The 18,870-nt window shown below is 42.6% G+C and overlaps 1 protein-coding gene across 1 annotated transcript; it reads left to right on the forward strand.

The window, feature by feature from the left end:
• Positions 1 to 242: 242 nt before the first annotated feature.
• rsf1b.1 (remodeling and spacing factor 1b, tandem duplicate 1) lies at positions 243 to 17,228 on the forward strand (the record flags this gene model as incomplete). Its single annotated transcript, XM_080848885.1, has 16 exons — positions 243 to 396; positions 1,159 to 1,250; positions 1,408 to 1,500; positions 1,807 to 2,012; positions 3,913 to 4,058; positions 4,460 to 8,331; positions 8,703 to 8,984; positions 9,255 to 9,359; positions 10,339 to 10,418; positions 10,555 to 10,609; positions 10,963 to 11,072; positions 12,213 to 12,280; positions 13,448 to 13,661; positions 13,973 to 14,217; positions 14,670 to 14,852; positions 15,125 to 17,228. 16 exons carry the CDS (start codon positions 243 to 245, stop codon positions 15,739 to 15,741), a joined length of 6,522 nt encoding a protein of 2,173 aa, XP_080705011.1. The 3' UTR covers positions 15,742 to 17,228.
• Between the last annotated feature and the right edge of the window lie 1,642 nt (positions 17,229 to 18,870).

Raw genomic sequence — 18,870 nt, forward strand, 5'->3', positions numbered from 1 at the left:
GACAGAGGTCTGCTTCTCTTGCATTTTTAGTGCTAGACCAGTTCAGCAAACATAATTTGTGTTAAGGCTCGCAAAACAGTACAGCTTTCAGTTAATCTACGTTCGTTAGAAGTAGCCTGTGTTTACATTAGTTATTTGCCTGTACCGCAAGGACCTCTGGGCCACTAGCTTCATTGACGCGTTGAATTGTGGGCAGTCATTGGTCCTCCGCGCATACAGTCTTCTGCTCTTCCATCGGAAAAATGGCTGCTTCGGCAGCAGCGGCGGCTTCTTCCCCCGGGTTGTGTCCAAGCTTCGCTGTGATCTGTTCGTTTTTAGAGCGATATGGAGCCCAACTGGATTTGCCCGAACTTACATTTCCACAGTTGGAAAGATACCTCCAGGATAACTCTTCAGGTAATAGTTTGATATTTGGAGCTGCGATGTAGGAGGAGGGAAGGGTCTCAAAACCACCATTGCATGAGTTTTAGCGTTCGCTGGCTGTTGTGTTATTGTGTGCTTGCAGGACATCGTAATTTGTTTTTCGAGGCGAAATATTGGTCTTCTTTTCGATATAAATACTTAAAACGATGGCGCATTTGATAGAGGATCATTTGAAAGTTTTCTGGCCTCGAAAAAGAGCATTTTCGAGCGCCATGAATGTATTTTATTCGTCGGGATTTATTTTTCAGGCTGGCTTTATCTGCTCAAGACTAAATTGCTCTCCATCACACTCTGAGAGGCTAGCAAGCGTGAGACCTCATGCGAAATCGGGGTGAAATTACACTTGTAGAATTAATGTTATGATTCTGTAAATGTTCATCATCTCAAATGAAATTGTATATCTGGTCGGGAATACGAAATGCTTTGCATATTTCCAGTTAAACAATAATTTGGCATTGCATAGTGGTTTACTTACCACACTGAGCATGCGCACATCGCCTATACTTCCTGCTTGCACGAAGCTTGTTATTGCGCGAAACTGTCAACTTCTTTCATTCATTCAAACTGTTTCGAGATTGATTCTTAGATATTTCCCCGAAAAAAAATCGCAATCAGTAAAGTAATGACAAATGTTGGACGACTTGCATTGCGTGAAAGCTTGCACGACTCTGCCAAATTGAAACTGCTAACTTAACAATAGTTGAATTACATACCTCTTGCCCTTTGATCTTACAGTTCCTAAGCTGTTGGTTGACCTCCACGTGAAGTTGCTGAGGAAAATAGGCAAGTCCGTGTCGGCAGATAGATGGGAAAAGTACCTTATAAAGGTGAGTAAATATATGTAAATAATGAACATCATCCAGATGCATTTACCAGATATTTATAATTATTGTTTAGTTCTCTGTTTAGGAGTTAGCCAATCATTTTCTTATGTGTCATCCTGTCTGTGTGCTTGGCATCATTTTCAATTGTGTTATTTTATAGGTATGCCAGGATGTCAACTCCACCTGGGCATGGGAACTGGAGGAAAAGGGTTATAAAGATTTGTCGGTGGAGTGTAAGACAGGGATTCTCAAAGTAAGTACACTCACTGCTCGGCCTGTGTGGAATTCCTCTGTTAATATTTGTAAGTCTCAGTAACCTCTGTGTTTTGTACGTAAAATTTCACCTTTTTCTTTCCATTTGGTCTGCCATCTTGCTTGAAAGTTTTAGCAGATAGTTTATTACATGATGAAGACTAGCAGATACTGACCCTTAGAACCATGGTGTAACCATTTATTTCAAGGGTGATATTAAAGTATTTTCAGTGGTTAATAATGCAACTCAGTCTTTGTCATTTTGTTTTTGTAACAATGTTTTTTCCTCCCCCCCGGTCCTTTGTAGCACCTTTGCGAGTCTCAGTTTGATGACAATGTAAAGTTCAAAACTGCAGTCAATGAGGAGGATCCGGACAAGATGCGTCTGCAGCCTATCGGCAGAGACAAAGATGGCTTAATGTATTGGTTTCAGTTAGACCAGGACAGTAACGTACGCGTATATGTGGAAGAACAGGATGACCAGGATGGGTCGTCATGGAAGTGCATTGTGAGGTAAGCTGGATCCGTTTGATGCAAGAACGCGTGCAAGAAATGGCGTTTCCTTGAATTTTAGTGTATATTCTTTTCATACTATCATTTGCGATAAGGGTGTTGCAGGGTGTTGCAGAACAAGTACTCTGTTTTTGTACGTTTGTATGTTTTATACGGACATAATGGAAATGCCAGGTGTAAAGATAAATTCTGACCTGAGTGGTTTTAGAAACCTTTTAAGCAGGATGAACAAGAGGGAGTGACCATGCTGGGTTTGGTATTGCTTAGCGCTTAATGTGTTTGACGTTTGACCTAATATAACAGAAATACTATTTCTTGTCGGAGCTGTTGAGACTCCACTATAATTTATAACACCGCTGTTGATTTTTACACCTGATATTCCACTCGTACATCGCCCCACTTCAAGTGCAAACTATCTTTGATTAAAAAGTACAGTAGGCGTGTGCATACTAACCATTTCTGTTATTCTGATATCCTAAAGAGTGTATAAACGGTTATTCGGTTGTTTGTGGAGGGTGGACGAAAGGTTATAGTAAATAGGGAAAGCTGAAAAACCATTTCTTGTGAGTTTTCTCACTCCACAAATGAATACCAAACTATTGTGAGTGGGTATACTATTTCCACAAATGAACATTGTCATTATTTAAAGTGAGTATTTGTCCGTTGTCCCTGAAAACGTACCGTTCTCAGATTACTTCCCGTGATTCTGTGCATGAACATATTAACCGAATGGTGATTCAATATTCTAATAGTTCTGCTTCAAACGGTTATCCAGATATACAAATATCCGTGTACACACCTTGTTTACATTATCTGAGTGAGATTGTTGGCTTCTCATTGTGAATGTACAGCTATGTTGTTATTGATGCTTTGTCTAACTGCCTGGTAAATTGTCAAAGCTCATGGCCAACTTGTGCCAGACAGTAATGTCTGCTCTAGCCTGGTGTTGAAGTCTTTTGTCACACCTCCTTCACATGTGGCCTGCAGCTACCGTGCCGACTTTTATCCAAAGTGTGTGAGTGTACGTGCGTGACAATGTGACCATAGTAATCTTAGACTCAAGAGAACCACATCTATCAGCTGCCATTTGAAAATACACTTTACATAAACAATCTAAGAGTAAAGCTATGTTGACCAAACACAGATAGAATACTTCACTACAGTGTTGGATGAGTATATTTCGCTGTGACACAAAGCACATATAAATGTGAGCTGTTAGTAACAGAATATAGGGGACACGACTATTCTGTCCCTTTGTCGTTTTATGAGGCGGGTGTATCTGTTCATAGTAAAATGCACAAGAAGGATGCGTTTCATTGTTGTGTGGTGATAAATAATTCCAATTCCATGTATTTTCTGAAGCTGTAGATGACTGCTAATGGAGGCAGCATTGCTACTACTTGCAATGTTTTGTAGTTACACATGAGATGTATTAAATTATGTCCTTCACAGCAGCCACACATACAGTAATGTTAAGTTGTAATTGCTGTGTTGTTTACTTTGACGTCATCTCGTCTAGATTGTGTGGGATAGTGAGTGAGGTTGGAGACCTGTGGTTGTTTGTTAGAGAACACAAAGTTCTATGAAATGGTAGTTACCATCATACGGTTAGAGCATTGCTGTAAGACAATGACAATTCTTAGAATATCTTTAAGACCGTCAATTTAGGCCCGAACTAAGCGGGGTGTAATATTCCTTATTTTGTTCTCACTACACTTTTTTCACTCATGTCTGAATTAAAAGAAGCCATGTACGTATGTGATGTATCTTTGCAAGGAAGTGTGTGTGTGTGCATATATGAATGTATCTCCTAAAATGTTTCTTGTTGTGTGTGTTTTTCAGCATCATATATGCCTAAGTGGTACAAAAGTGTCCTAATTTTTGGAATGCTCTCTCATAGAACCCGAAGTGATCTTGCTGAGGTGCTTGCTCTGCTGAAAACGCAGATTGACCCTGCGCTTCTGGTCAAGAAGGAGGGAGAGGAGGGGTCCACAAGCACCTGTCCAAACCCAGAAGATGAAGAGAAGACGAAGGGTGACGACAACGGTATGGTACTCCAGAGTGATCTGTCCGCTGCTTTAATACAAATCGGTAGACAGAAAATAGTAAAACTTACATCCCAACTAGCTAAAAGCTACAGACTTCCCTCGCAAACACCACCAACAGCACAGCTGGCACTGATGAATACTGGCTAGGTTGCTAACTGTATTTTATGGGTATATTTGGCAACATCATGGCATACATTTTTGTGGCGTTTCCGGCCCTACATAGTGCATCTGCCCTTCACATGCCATCAATGAATTTGTGTGTGTTATAAAAAAATTTAACCTATAAAAATGTACGTCAGAAAGTCGACATAGCATGTCTTTTAATAAGGTTAATTGTTGTACAACGTAATTTGTAATATAATTTCAGTATTCCTTTCTCTATGTCGTCATCTCTTACAGGGGAGATGAAAAAAGAAGGAGACTCAGAAAAGGACGAGGACAAACTACCCAAGGAAAACAGATCACCGCTGTCTCCAAAGACTGAGAGTCAAACTGACAGCACAGGAAATGAGAACATGAAGCAGGAAGTCCCTTCTGGGGATGCTGCACTGAAAGCCTCTCAGAAAGGGGTTGACGGGGTGCCAGAGAAACCTGTCGAAGAGAAAGAGGAGAATGCGGTGACCACAACAATCAAGGAAGAGCCCATGGAGGTAACAGAACCACCCAGAATGGGTTCTGAGGGGGCCGCAAGCAAACCTACCGGTCCACTCAAAACAGAACCAGCGGAGGAAGTCAGGAAAAAAACAGCAGAGGAGGTCCAGAGAGCGATCAAGAGTGACCAGCAGGCCAAGATCCCCTTGAAGAAGAGGGAGATGAAGCTAAGTGAGGGCTTCGATAGCAACGCCAGCAGCGGCGGGTCAAGCGTCATTGTGGCAAACACGTCCCTTACTGTCGCCAAAGAGCCGGCAAAGGAAATGAATGGTGAGCAGGTCAATGGGGACGTGCAGCCAGCGAAGGGAATTGAATCTGGTACAAAATCTACTATAGCAGCAGCAGCAGCAGCATCGACATCATCCTCATCAACATCATCATCATCGACAACAACAACAACAACAACAACAACAGCAGAAGTGAAAAGGCTGAAAAAATCACAGGAAGAAACCATGGACGTCACGCAAATGTCTGGGAAGGAGGAATCAACCAAGCAACAATTAAACAAGGCGGACGATGGCAAAATGGATATCACTGCAGAAGAAAAAGTGTCAACTATGTCACCCTCAGAGGAAGCAATGGAGGTGGGCAAGCCGGTAGCCGGCATTAGAAGCACAGATACACATGATGACAAGCAGAAGTCAGACAAGCCAACACGTGAAGGGACATCCTCTGTCGAAAAGAGTAGCAAGCCCTCTTTCACTACAATAAGAAAAGCTCCCTCAACGGGAGAGGAGAAATCAACATCATCAAAGTCTGATTCAAAATCGTGTGAAACTTTAGATAATCATGGGGTGGCACCAAAAGAAACGAACATTCCAAATTCGTCCAAGGCGAAAGCTGACTGTTCCAAAGAGCCTTACGTCACAGCAGTTCAGAAAGATTCAGAAAAGCTGGACGGAGAAAAAGACAAGAAAAAACAACTACCAGCCGATCAGACTGATAAACCCGCCTCTTTAAAAACAACAGAGCCGGTGACGTCATCGCCTCTAAACAAGGAGAAGAAATGTTCTGTCTCGACAGAAGTAGATAAAAGCAGAACAGAAAAATCCTCCGTTGGAAAACGTGTGGATGAACCACAGGTTTCAATTGAAAAAGACAAACAGAAAGTGGGAGAGAACAACAAACAAACCTCTGCAGATGACGTAGGTAAGGCATCTCTGACAGAAGACCTCAGTGATTCTGAGAAGACCACTGGCCTTTCCGTGATAAGAGAAACTAAGTCGCCCAACCTGACTAATAAGAGTGAAGATGCAACCACTAAAGAAGGTGTCAAACCATCTGCTATAGAAACAACAAAGCCATCTGTCATAAAGGAACAGCTTCTGACTGGAATAGTAGCTAGGGGAGCTTCTGTGACTGTTATGGCCTCCTCAAGTTCAACTGGTGGCACAGACAGGCAAACCGCGTCCAGTGAAACAAGTAAGCAGAGCAAGTCCTCTACTCAAGAAGCTACAAAGTTCAGCCCATCTGTTGTGAAAGAAAAATCTTCAACCTCCAAAGAAGAGGTTAAAAATGTTCAGACTAAAGAAAGCTTTCATAAACAGCCTTCGGTCGAAAAAAAGACAGAGAAAGCAGCCACTCTAACAGGGAAAGACGTCACAGAGAAGGAAGCCAGCTGCAAGGTTTCAGAAACGAAAGGCACTTCGACACCTCCGGTTTCAGCGGCTGACCTGAAGGATGCAGACAGACTGGAAAGGGGTAAAGACAAGACTTCTGCTTCTGTGCCCAAAGAGCCTATGAAGGAGACCAGCAAAGCAGAGAAAGAGACAGAGAAACGGCCGGCAAAGGCTGAATCCTCAAAGCATGGCCCTTCTGTCAAACGCAAGGAAGAGCCCATGGAGGTTCTGCACGCTGTTCCTGACCCAGAAAAACTCTCATCTGTCAGTGAGGCTGGAAGAGTAGGAGAAAAGAAAGACAAGGAGGAGAAAAGCCAGGCTGAAAAGGTAGAAGCAAAAAAAATTGAGACCGCAAATGTAAAAGGAAAGATGGACAAGGCTGAAAAGGTAGAGGACAAGAACGATAGGGCTGAAAAAGTGGAAGAGAACAAGGTGTCCAAGAAGGCGGAGGAAAAGAAGGATGAATCCAAAAAGGCGGAGGACAAGAAGGCGGAGTCCAAGAAGCCGGAGGACAAGAAGGCGGAGTCCAAGAAGGCGGAGTCCAAGAAGGCGGAGGACAAGAAGGCGGAGTCCAAGAAGCCGGAGGACAAGAAGCCGGAGGACAAGAAGCCGGAGGACAAGAAGGTCGAGTCCAAGAAGCCGGAGGACAAGAAGGTCGAGTCCAAGAAGCCGGAGGACAAGAAGGTCGAGTCCAAGAAGCCGGAGGACAAGAAGGTCGAGTCCAAGAAGCCGGAGGACAAGAAGGTCGAGTCCAAGAAGCCGGAGGACGAGAAAGCCGGGACAAAGAAGGCGGAGGACAAGAAGGTCGAGTCCAGGATGACGGAGGAAAAGAAGGCCGAGTCCAAGAAGTTGGGGGAAAAGAAGGATGAATCCAAAAAGGCGGAGGACAAGAAGGTCGAGTCCAAGAAGGCAGAGCAAAAGAAGCCGGAGGACAAGAAGCCGGAGGACAAGAAGGTCGAGTCCAAGAAGGCAGAGCAAAAGAAGCCGGAGGAAACGAAGGATAAGTCCAAGAAGACGGAGGAAAAGAAAGATGAGTCCAAGAAGCCGGAGGACAAGAAGGCTGAGTCCAAGAAGTTGGAGGAAAAGAAGGCGGAGGAAAAGAAGGATGAGTCCAGGACGGCGGAGGACAAGAAGGCCGAGTCCAGGCAGATTGCCGAGTCCAAGAAGGATGAGTCCAGGAAGGCGGAGGACAGGAAGGCGGAGGACAAGAAGGCGGAGGAAAAGAAGGATGAGTCCAAGAAGATTGCCGAGTCCAAGAAGGATGAGTCCAAAAAGGTGGAAGAAAAGAAGGATGAATCCAAGAAGACGGAGGAAACGAAGGATGAGTCCAAGAAGACGGAGGAAACGAAGGATGAGTCTAAAAAGGCAGTGGAAAAGAAGGATGAGTCCAAAAAAGTAAAAGAGAGGAAAGACAAGGCTGAAAAGATGGATGAAAACAAAGCGTCTTGTGCAGAAACAACCCCCATGGACTGTGATGAACCTGCCCAGAAGGACCAGGAGAAAGACAAGTCCGGATCCGAGGATAAGCCAGAACAGGACCCGAAACAAGATGATGATGATAAAGATGACCCTTGCAAGGAAAAGAAAAAAGACGACTCCATCAGTTCTGAGGAAAACAAGGAGAAGGATGGAGAAAAGACAGATGAACCCGATAAATCAGCGGCACAAACAGAAGGTGGGGAGGGCAGTGAAAACGAGGGCTTGCGCCTGAAGATCCGCAGGGCTGCCCACCGCAGGAAAGCCGAGCTTCAGAAAGAGGAGGCGAGGGCAGACTCCGAGTCAGAGGTGGGGGACGGGAGGTCGCTGAGAAGATCCCCAAGAATCTGTCGCCCCACCGCCAAGCTGGTTGATACCCAGGACAGGAAACACGAGAAGAAGCCTAGCGTGCCACTGGAGAACAAAGACGATGCTGAGAATGACGAGGAGATTCAGGAGGAATGTACTGTTCCCAAGAAACCCAAGGAGAAGAAAGTGGACTCTGATGGGCAACCAAAGCCAAAGGTAACATTTTAAAATTCCCATAACCTTTTAAAAAAAAAACTGTCAAACTGTGATTTGAACTGTGTGATGCATTCTGTAATTATCCCAAAATTAACTTTCCTGTCAAATGTATAGAAGGCCACAAGTGCCTGGGATTGCTAAAGCTGAAAAGGCTACAGAGGCGCATGAATGTATAACAGAAACTTGTTTAGTAGATGGATATAAACTAGAAAAGCGTAGACTCGACGAATTCCTGAAATTGTTCAGCTTAATCTTTGGTGTAGACTGCATCACAATGAGTCTTGTCAGTTTGTAACGATGACTAGACAGAATCACTCCTGTAGGACTTTGTTACAGCTCTGCACGTTCTTACACACTGTACGCCATTACAGGGTAAACGACGCCGGCGGACACGATGGTCAAACACTCGAACACGGCGGAAAAAGAAAGGTTCTGAAGACGATGACGATGACGTTTCTGAAAATGACACGAGCGAGGAAGAGGCCACGGAGGAAGACGACAGTGACGAAAGCTTCAAAGTGGAGAAGAGACCGAGGAGGGCAAGGAACCGGGCTCGAGAGAGGCACTCCGACGACTCCGACACGTCTTCCTCCGACGGCCCACCAAACGAAGATCCATGTAAACACTGTGGCCTGCCAAATCATCCTGAACTGGTGCGTCTGAACATGAAAACACAGCCTTTGCTAACTTGCTTTATCGTATGTAGTGTGTGTGTGTGTGTGTGTGTGTGTGTGTGTGTGTGTGTGTGTGTTTATATATATATATATATATATATATATATTTATATGGAGATGATGGCTTGTTTCAAACAACGGGTATTGGTTCTGTTCTAGAACAGTAACAGTGGTATTAAGTTGTTGAACTGACTGTGTGTGTGTGTGTGTGTGTGTGTGTGTGTGTTTGTGTGTTTGTGTCTATTTCAGATTCTGCTGTGCGACTCGTGCGATAGTGGGTACCACACGGCCTGCCTCAGGCCCCCCCTCATGATCATTCCAGATGGCGAGTGGTTCTGCTCGCCGTGCCAACATGTAAGTGGTGATACCACCTTTACCCATGTTCACCACATATATCCATTGGAGGTGCCACCTTTACCCATGTTCACCACATATATCCATGGGAGATGCCACCTTTACCCATGTTCACCACATATATCCATGGGAGATGCCACCTTTACCCATGTCCACCACATATATCCATGGGAGATGCCACCTTTACCCATGTTCACCACATATATCCATTGGAGGTGCCACCTTTACCCATGTTCACCACATATATCCATGGGAGATGCCACCTTTACCCATGTTCACCACATATATCCATGGGAGATGCCACCTTTACCCATGTTCACCACATATATCCATGGGAGATGCCACCTTTACCCATGTTCACCACATATATCCATGGGAGATGCCACCTTTACCCATGTTCACCACATATATCCATGGGAGATGCCACCTTTACCCATGTCCACCACATATATCCATGGGAGATGCCACCTTTACCCATGTTCACCACATATATCCATGGGAGATGCCACCTTTACCCATGTTCACCACATATATCCATGGGAGATGCCACCTTTACCCATGTTCACCACATATATCCATGGGAGATGCCACCTTTACCCATGTTCACCACATATATCCATGGGAGATGCCACCTTTACCCATGTTCACCACATATATCCATTGGAGATGCCACCTTTACCCATGTTCACCACATATATCCATGGGAGATGCCACCTTTACCCATGTTCACCACATATGCATGGGAGGGGCACATAGGAAACAGCATAGCAAACAAAAGCATTTGATGTGTAAAAAAGGCTTTTAGTTCTACAACGATGATGTATATCTGAAGAATTATAGTTAACAATTGTGTTTGTGTCTTTTGTGCACGTTGACAGTTTGTGTCATCTACATTTTTCTATAATTGAGAGGGCTTAATACACAAATGAGGAAAGGTCCATACTCATCCTGTTCTGTCTGTCCTCATTTGGTTCTGTAGAAGCTCCTGTGTGACAAGCTGGAAGAACAACTAACGGAGCTTGACGCTGTGTTGAAGAAGAGGGAGCGTGCCGAGCGAAGGTACTGTTCAGCGTCGAACATTAAGGAGAAGATTCACAGCCCCTCTGTGCATTTAGTTGAGCTCCTCATAAAATGGCCATAATTCCTGTGAGTGGTGAATCATTATTAATCATCGATTTTGTTTTTGTTCCATCAGAAAAGAGCGTCTGGTCTATGTTGGCATCAGTGTGGAGAATATCATCACGCCGACAGTAAGTTGTGACATTCTACCATGAAGTTATGGGCCAGTTTCTGTTAATAAGTCTGTCGTGGCCATTTGTCTTCAGTTGTGCTTGAAACTCCAGATGGCACAGAAGACTGTACTGTTTCTTTCTGTCAGTGAGTTATGTTTGCTAGTGTAAAAACAGTCATAAGACCAGTGACTTTGTGTGTAACACTACTTAAATGAAGTAGAGAAGAATAGAGTAGTTCACTGTGTACCTTATTTACTAACAGTGCAATACTTACTAGGCTCGAGTTCACATTGTCAATGTAAACATTAAGGAGTTTACATTTGCCAAGAGTTGATAGGCTTTCCATGATGGTGATGTTGTCTTTGTTGAAGGTGGAGGAGGAGAAGCAGCCAGAAGAGAAGAAGAAAGAGAAGAAAGAAGTTAAAAAGACCAGAAACTTGGGGCGAAGGTCAACAAGGACAAAGAAATACATAAGCTACAGGTATTATTTGTTTGTTTGTTTGTTTGTTTGTTTAGTGCCCCTGTATTTGTGGTGGCTTTTGTAAATCCCTAACTGAACTTAAAAATTGTAAGCAGATTCTTCTAGCATTGTCCCTTTGCAGAACAAGGAAATGTGTAATGTAATATAGTTTGATATATATATATATATATATATATATATATACATACAGCCGCGGAAAAAATTAAGAGACCACTTCAAAATTATCAGTTTCTCTGGTTTTACTATTTATTGGTATGTGTTAAAGTAAAATGTACATTTTTGTTTTATTCTATAACCTACTGGCAACATTCCTACCAAATTTCAAAAAATATTGTCATTTAGATCATTTATTTGCAGAAAAATGACAATTGGTCAAAATAGCGAAAAAGATGCAGTGTCTTCAGATCTCGAATAATGCAAAGAAAACAAGCTCATATTCATTTTTAAACTACACAATACTAATGCTTTAACTTAGGAAGAGTTCAGAAATCAATATTTGGTGGAATAACCTTGATTTAAAATCACAACTTTCATGTGTCATGTAAGCCATGTAAAGAAGCCGAGCTGCTTGAATTCTTGCGCCAGGAGTAGCATAAAGTCACCCAACGGCAATGTGAAAGACTGGTGGAGAGCATGCCAAGACACATGAAAGTTGTGATTTTAAATCAAGGTTATTCCACCAAATATTGATTTCTGAACTCTTCCTAAGTTAAAGCATTAGTATTGTGTAGTTTAAAAATGAATATGAGCTTGTTTTCTTTGCATTATTCGAGATCTGAAGACACTGCATCTTTTTTGCTATTTTGACCAATTGTCATTTTTCTGCAAATAAATGATCTAAATGACAATATTTTTATTTGAAATTTGGTAGGAATGTTGCCAGTAGGTTATAGAATAAAACAAAAATGTACATTTTACTTTAACACATACCAATAAATAGTAAAACCAGAGAAACTGATAATTTTGAAGTGGTCTCTTAATTTTTTCCGCGGCTGTATATATATATATATAATTTCCGTGAGTATAGAAAGTGTCATGAGATGGATTGTGCTGTGAGTTCTAAGGTTCAGTGTTAACTGTAGGTCTGTCTCCTTGTGCTGTGGTTGTCTCACATATTGGAAATCCCATGTTCTGCTCTAGGTTTGATGAGTTTGATGAAGCCATTGAGGAGGCAATTGAAGAGGATATCAAAGAAGCAGAAGGTGGAGGTAAGGCCACAAAGAGCAGCAGTTTCTGGAACCTTCGGTCAGGATCCACTCTAGAACTTTCTTTGGGCTGGTCCGTCAGGGAAGGATAAAACGTAGAATAATTCTACTTCTAGTGAATTGTTTGAGATACAGCTCATGATACCGTAGCTGAACACGGTCCTGACATAACCAAGATCAAGTGTAAGATTCTCTAGGGGTACCCATAACTGATCAAATGTTTATTACCCACTAAAGTAGTTTTAGATAAAAGCATCAGCCACGCTATATATGTAAGTGTTCTTTCTGTAAATCTGTACATTTTGTAATGGTTCAACATACTTTCTGTATAAGTATGTGCTATTACAAGTTGTATTTGGAGTCAGGGTTAGGCTTAGTTTGAGAGTGACCGTTAGTATACTAGAAGTATTTACACAGTATTATTTACTATTTGTTTCATCTTCACATGAAGTAGGACCAAAGCACCTTGAATGAATAAAACTAGTGCAATCATGGAGTAACGTTATAATAGCTGTGTATTAACCCACAAGAGCTGGAGTTGTGTTATAATAGCTGTGTATTAACCCACAAGAGCTGGAGTAATGTTATAATAACTCCACAAGAGCTGGAGTAATGTTATAATAACTCCACAGGAGCTGGAGTAATGTTATAATAGCTGTGTATTAACCCACAAGAGCTGGAGTAATGTTATAATAACTCCACAGGAGCTGGAGTAATGTTATAATAACTCCACAGGAGCTGGAGTAATGTTATAATAACTCCACAGGAGCTGGAGTAATGTTATAATAGCTGTGTATTAACCCACAAGAGCTGGAGTAATGTTATAATAACTCCACAGGAGCTGGAGTAATGTTATAATAACTCCACAAGAGCTGGAGTAATGTTTCTAATAGCTGTGTATTAACCCACAAGAGCTGGAGTAATGTTATAATAACTCCACAAGAGCTGGAGTAATGTTATAATAACTCCACAGGAGCTGGAGTAATGTTATAATAACTCCACAAGAGCTGGAGTAATGTTATAATAACTCCACAAGAGCTGGAGTAATGTTATAATAACTCCACAAGAGCTGGAGTAATGTTATAATAACTCCACAGGAGCTGGAGTAATGTTTCTAATAGCTGTGTATTAACCCACAAGAGCTGGAGTAATGTTATAATAACTCCACAGGAGCTGGTCGGGGCAAGGACATGGCTAACATCACAGGTCACCGAGGGAAGGACATGTCAGTCATTATGTCGGAGGACGGCAAGGAGAACGGGCCGACACAGAAAGCCCAGCCTGCCGGACAGAGGAGGAAGAAGCGGAGACGCCTCAACGACCTGGACAGCGACAGCACGATGGACGAGGAGGAGAGCGAGGACGAGTTCCGCCTCAGCGACAGGTGAGAGAAATGATCACAAGAAATGATCAAAAGATCTCGTCTTTTTTTTTTTTTTTTAAATAAAATAAATATTTAAAATAGCTTGAAAGTTATGTACGTAGAGATTCATAAGAGTGCTACTTGTACTACAATATATTTGCCTTTTTATTACCTTTGTAATAAAAATATAGTGTAAAAAAGAGTAAAGATAAAAAGTCTGACGGAAAGAAAGGTAAAGCGGTGCTCTGCTGGGATGTGATGGTCTTGAGTCAAGACTCTTGACTGACCCATGATCCTTCTCCTATGTTTCTTCCCCTCCTACCCGGCTCCAGCTCTGAAGAGGAGGAGTTTGTGGTGTCTGAAAACAATGCCGACAGCGACGCAGAGGCCAAGTCTACAGACGACAGCGACTTCGGCAGCACAGGCAACGGTCGACGCTTCCGGGGCTCGGCCTGGTCCAGGAAGCCCGTCAAACGGCGGTGGAACACCAGACAGCCTCGGCGACGGCGCCGGCCCAAAGGATACTCTGATGATGAAGAGCTGGAGGAGACCGAGGAGGATGAGGAGGATGAGATCGGTATGGGCTGCAGGGTTGCCGAGTAGGGATGATGGCATGATGTCATCATGCCTACACTGCGTAGATAATTATTATGCAAATGTATCTTAACGATTATGAACTTTAAGTAGTTATAAGAGGTACCCATTCAAAAGGAAAGGTTATATAAAGAAAATCTCAGATTTGTACGTTGCAGGGAGAAAATGTGATGTTTTCCATTGATGTACACAATTGGGACAATACATTTATGTTGTTGTTTTCCAAATTATTTCTATTTTAAAACACAACATAATACAAAACAACAATTCTTTTTACATGATTATTTCATAATTCTTTCATTACATTTTTTTTTTTACTAGTCAAGCTATCATCCTGAAAAAGCAGAGACTCAGTGAATCACATGTTATGGTGTCTGTAGGCGTCACGTGGTCTTACGGCCGTGACTAATGTGTGTGTTGTCCCGACTCCTGCAGCGACAGAGGGCTCGAGCAACTGCAGTGACAGCGACCTGGACATGCGGAGGCGGCGCTCCCGTCGGAGTCAGGTGAAGAAGCAGGTCAACTACTGTGAGACGTCCGAGTCGGAGGGCTCGCAGACCGCCACCAACAGGGACAAGATGAAACCACGCCGACGCCTCTCCAGCTCAGAAAGTCAAGGTTAGCTTTGCATGATGACCTCTGGTACTTACCTGTGTGAGATGTTACCATAATAGTGATTACAGGAATCATTTCTCCTACATGTTGTTGAAAGTTTGTACACTGATGCACAAGTACAGTATAATAGGAACATTGTTTATACTTATGCAAGCATTTAGTACCCATTGAAGTTTGTCCTAGGATAAAACTGTTCTGCTGATTTGGTGAAGTAGTTAATTTATTAAAGCTATTATTATTTATAGTTATTAAAGTTCTTTTCTCTGGTCTTTCAGCGAGCTTAAGCTCCCGAGACTCAGACGAGGGGGATCGGAAAGAAAAGAGGAGAAGAGGGGGTTCGTCAGAAGAAGACTCCAAGAAGCGACGTAGGCACCTCTCCCTCAAGCGGAGGAGAGAGTCCGAGGACGACGACGATGACGACGACTCGGACGACTCTGAGGAGGAAGACCGCCCGATCCGCAAGCGGGTGAATCGCATCGACTCCGACGACTCTGACGAGGAGGAAGAGGAAAAGAAAGACGTGCCGGAGAAAGAGGGGGAGGACTCCAAGCGGCCGCAGCGTCTCGGCCTAGACGAGGAAGAAGAGGCGGCTCTCGGGAAGGTGGCCAACCCTCTAGACTACTACGTGGCCCAGCTCCCTCCCACCAACGGACAGAGCCCCTTGAAGGGCCAGGAGGGCCTGATCTCACGCCCACCACCGGGGGGCGACGTTGGGGCCACTGCCGGCCTCATGGACCACATCGGCCCCAAGAACCCCGCCGCCGCTACGGCCGTCGCCATGGCAACCAACGGCATGGGTGCCCAGGAGATGCCACCGCCCGACGAGGATGAGGACGACCTCCTGGGCATCTCAGACCTTGTTGACTATGTCTGCAACAGCGAACAGTTGTAAAGGAAATTGTGACTTTTTTGGCCATTTTCAACCCCTCCATCCCCCCAGTCCATTCCCTGTACTTTTGACCCCCGTACTCCATTGCTTCACTTTCTACGTCCCCCCCCTTGTGCTTTACATTATGTGTCTACGACCAATGCCAGCAATGCACCCTCGGCCACACCAACATTGAACCCAGTACTGCACAGAATGTGACCTGTACTGGGTCAACTCCACCCAACTCATCATGTGATTGAGGTCAAGAACAGTGCAACCATTGGAGTACCATGTGTGTTAGACGTGTATATGTCTAGGTTGAGGGGCAGAGGCTCAAAAGGCTGTAAATATTCCACTTCACAAAATCCAAGAAGTGTTTGTGAAGGACAAAAAAAAAACTCACAGATTGCCGTTGGAGAAGCAGTTTTATAACCTCACCCTACCCCCTTGTCCAGTATGTAGTATCCTTCTTAATCATGTGACATTATCTTTTTCCCCCCCATCATGTAACCGACTTCCTAGAGATACTCGTTATAAACTGTAGAAACACATCATGTTTATTATTTGATTGTGTGTTGGTCTTGGTAGGAACTAGTTAAGTATTATTTTCCATCACTTAAAATTTTTACATTTTGTATTAAATCGTAAAACTTTACTTATGTGTACATTTCAGGAGTTTGACCGTAGCAGCATTCCATGCAGGACCGTCACATATGGTTTCATATTATTCCACGTATTATTGCTAGCTATCGCTCTTGTCGAAAAGTGGACAGTTTTTAATCACAGTAAAAAAGTTCCCCTTTTAGAGAAAAATGTTTGTTTATGGCATATTGAAATCATGTTATTGGGTTGTGTGTCATTTGCCTGAAAGTTAGACAGTGCAGGTGTTGATGAGGCCTGCAACAGCTGTCCTCAAATGTGATCAAAAAAAGTATGGTGAGCTGGGTCTTAAACAAAAGCAATTGTGTATTTATATTCAGTGTTTTTATTATGACAACTAAGCGAAACCAGGATGCTAAGATTTTAAAATTGCATTGTATATTTTGTAGCGTTCATCCTCAAGTCCATTTTATATAATATAATGGCTTTTTTTGTTTTCATTACAGCCTGTTACTGTTTTCCCAAATTGTATTTGGACTTGTTTTTCTCCCCTACCAAAATATGCATACCAGTATAAATCAAACACTATTAATCTTGGCAGCTGTTTAGTGCATTAAATGCCAAATAAAGATGTCTTTCTCTTTAAGACCACACTCAACCACAGACACATGCTAGACTTTGAATGAAAAAAAGGTGTATTTGTTCAGCTGAAGAGGTAGCTCAGTAAATGTATCTTAGCAAGCATATCTATTTTGGCCACTTGCAAGAAAAAGTTCAAAGACGGTCCATTTCTGGAAGTTTTGTTTAGTTTTCTAAGAATTTTGATTGCACCACCAACACTATCAGTGGACTCCATACACCTCATCTCATGTCAGCTCAGTACATATATTTAATAAAAGGGATTTGTCATATGTGATGTAGTTTGTTTGTTCCCCCCCCCCCCCCCCCCCCCCCAACAAACTTCCCAGTCATTTCTATTTTCTGTTGTAATGCTTTAATTTAAACTATTTTTGTGTGTCTAAGGTCTAACCGTATACACCTCTTTTTACACATTCACTTCAAACCCAATCACAGGAAGGCTTTGTGGTTTACTATAATGTATTCATTTTTTTATTAAAAGAAATCTAATCCATAATCCTTATTGATTTCTCTTGGATGAGCAGGCCTTTGGAGCGAATATATGCTTGTTAAAGGTTTTGCATATTATAAATGTACCTAGGACGTATGCTATAATGCCAAAGGGCTTTGCATATTATAAATGTACCTAGGACGTATGCTATAATGCCAAAGGGCTTTGCATATTATAAATGTACCAGTCGTCACATCCACTCTACTACTGTGACTGAAATGTACAAAGAATACGCACAATCAGTAGCTCCTTCCATCAGAAAAACTGAATCTAAACAGCTGGTGTTTTAATTAGATTTTTGTATGTTTGTTTGGCTGTAATATTCGTTAGAAACGTTTTAAGATCATCGAAATCAAGATTGCTCTGATATAGATTGATATACAGTATATAGAGAGAGATTTTTTTTTTATCGGTAGTAAGCTGTGGCACTTAACCCACTTGTATAACTGATGTAAAGAGATTTGGCATGTTTGTTTCATAATGTCAATGAAAGGAATGTTGAGTTTGTCAAAAGTGTACGATCTCGGCTGTCAACGCCCCCAAACCCCTCCCCCGCCCGAAACTCCCTCCCAACGTTGCAGAACATTAATGCCTCATTGCTCGGAAACTAGGAGTCATGTATTGAGACAGGATACATTCAGACAGGATTTTAAACATTTGGCATTTGTGGCGTGAAGCGAGGGCCGAAGCGAAGGACTACCCACCGTGGTAGAGGAAATCTGTAAAAATGTCTTGAATATTAATGTGAAAGCTTGGCATGCTTTTTCTCTCCCTAAGTCCTGAAAAGACATCTTCCCAGCCTATATAGGGTTATGCACCATATCATATTTATTTTTATATGTATTATTATATATCCATGCTTCTTAGTTTTTACTTGTCATCTGACTGTTCTCTATCGTGTGAATTGTAAACCACTAAAAAAAGATGCTTAGTGCTGTTGAGTAAACCTGGAATGAAAACAATCTTCCTATTATAGCGTTCAAATCAAGACTGTTGTAAGAGGGTCGAGAATTGAAAGGGAAATATTACACCAAGGACTGAGGCGGGGCCCTGAGGACTGTGTCTGCCAGTCCTATAAAGTGTTTCATGTAGTCAGGCCTTGATAGACTCCCCGTCAGGCTCCTGATTGGGCAGTAGCTGTTGGATCTTTTCTGAGTGTCTGGTCTTCTTTTTGGATGTTTTTGTTAAGATTTTCCTTTCATACAAATGCAATCTTGTACATTTGTCATATTAAAAGGGTTTCTGACCTATACGTCTTTTGTCTTCCCAGTCATCACCTGGCAGAACAGGACATTGAAAATAAGGCCAGAACCTTACAACTGAAAACAGAAAATGAACTGAGGCTTTTAAAAAAAGCCGGTTCTTGACAACCAGGATGCTTGTTTTGTGAAGTACTTCTGAGGTTAAGACAAAAATAGGACTAA

Source organism: Sprattus sprattus, assembly GCF_963457725.1.
Source record: "Sprattus sprattus genome assembly, chromosome: 1".
In the NCBI taxonomy this organism is placed as follows: Eukaryota; Metazoa; Chordata; class Actinopteri; order Clupeiformes; family Clupeidae; genus Sprattus; species Sprattus sprattus.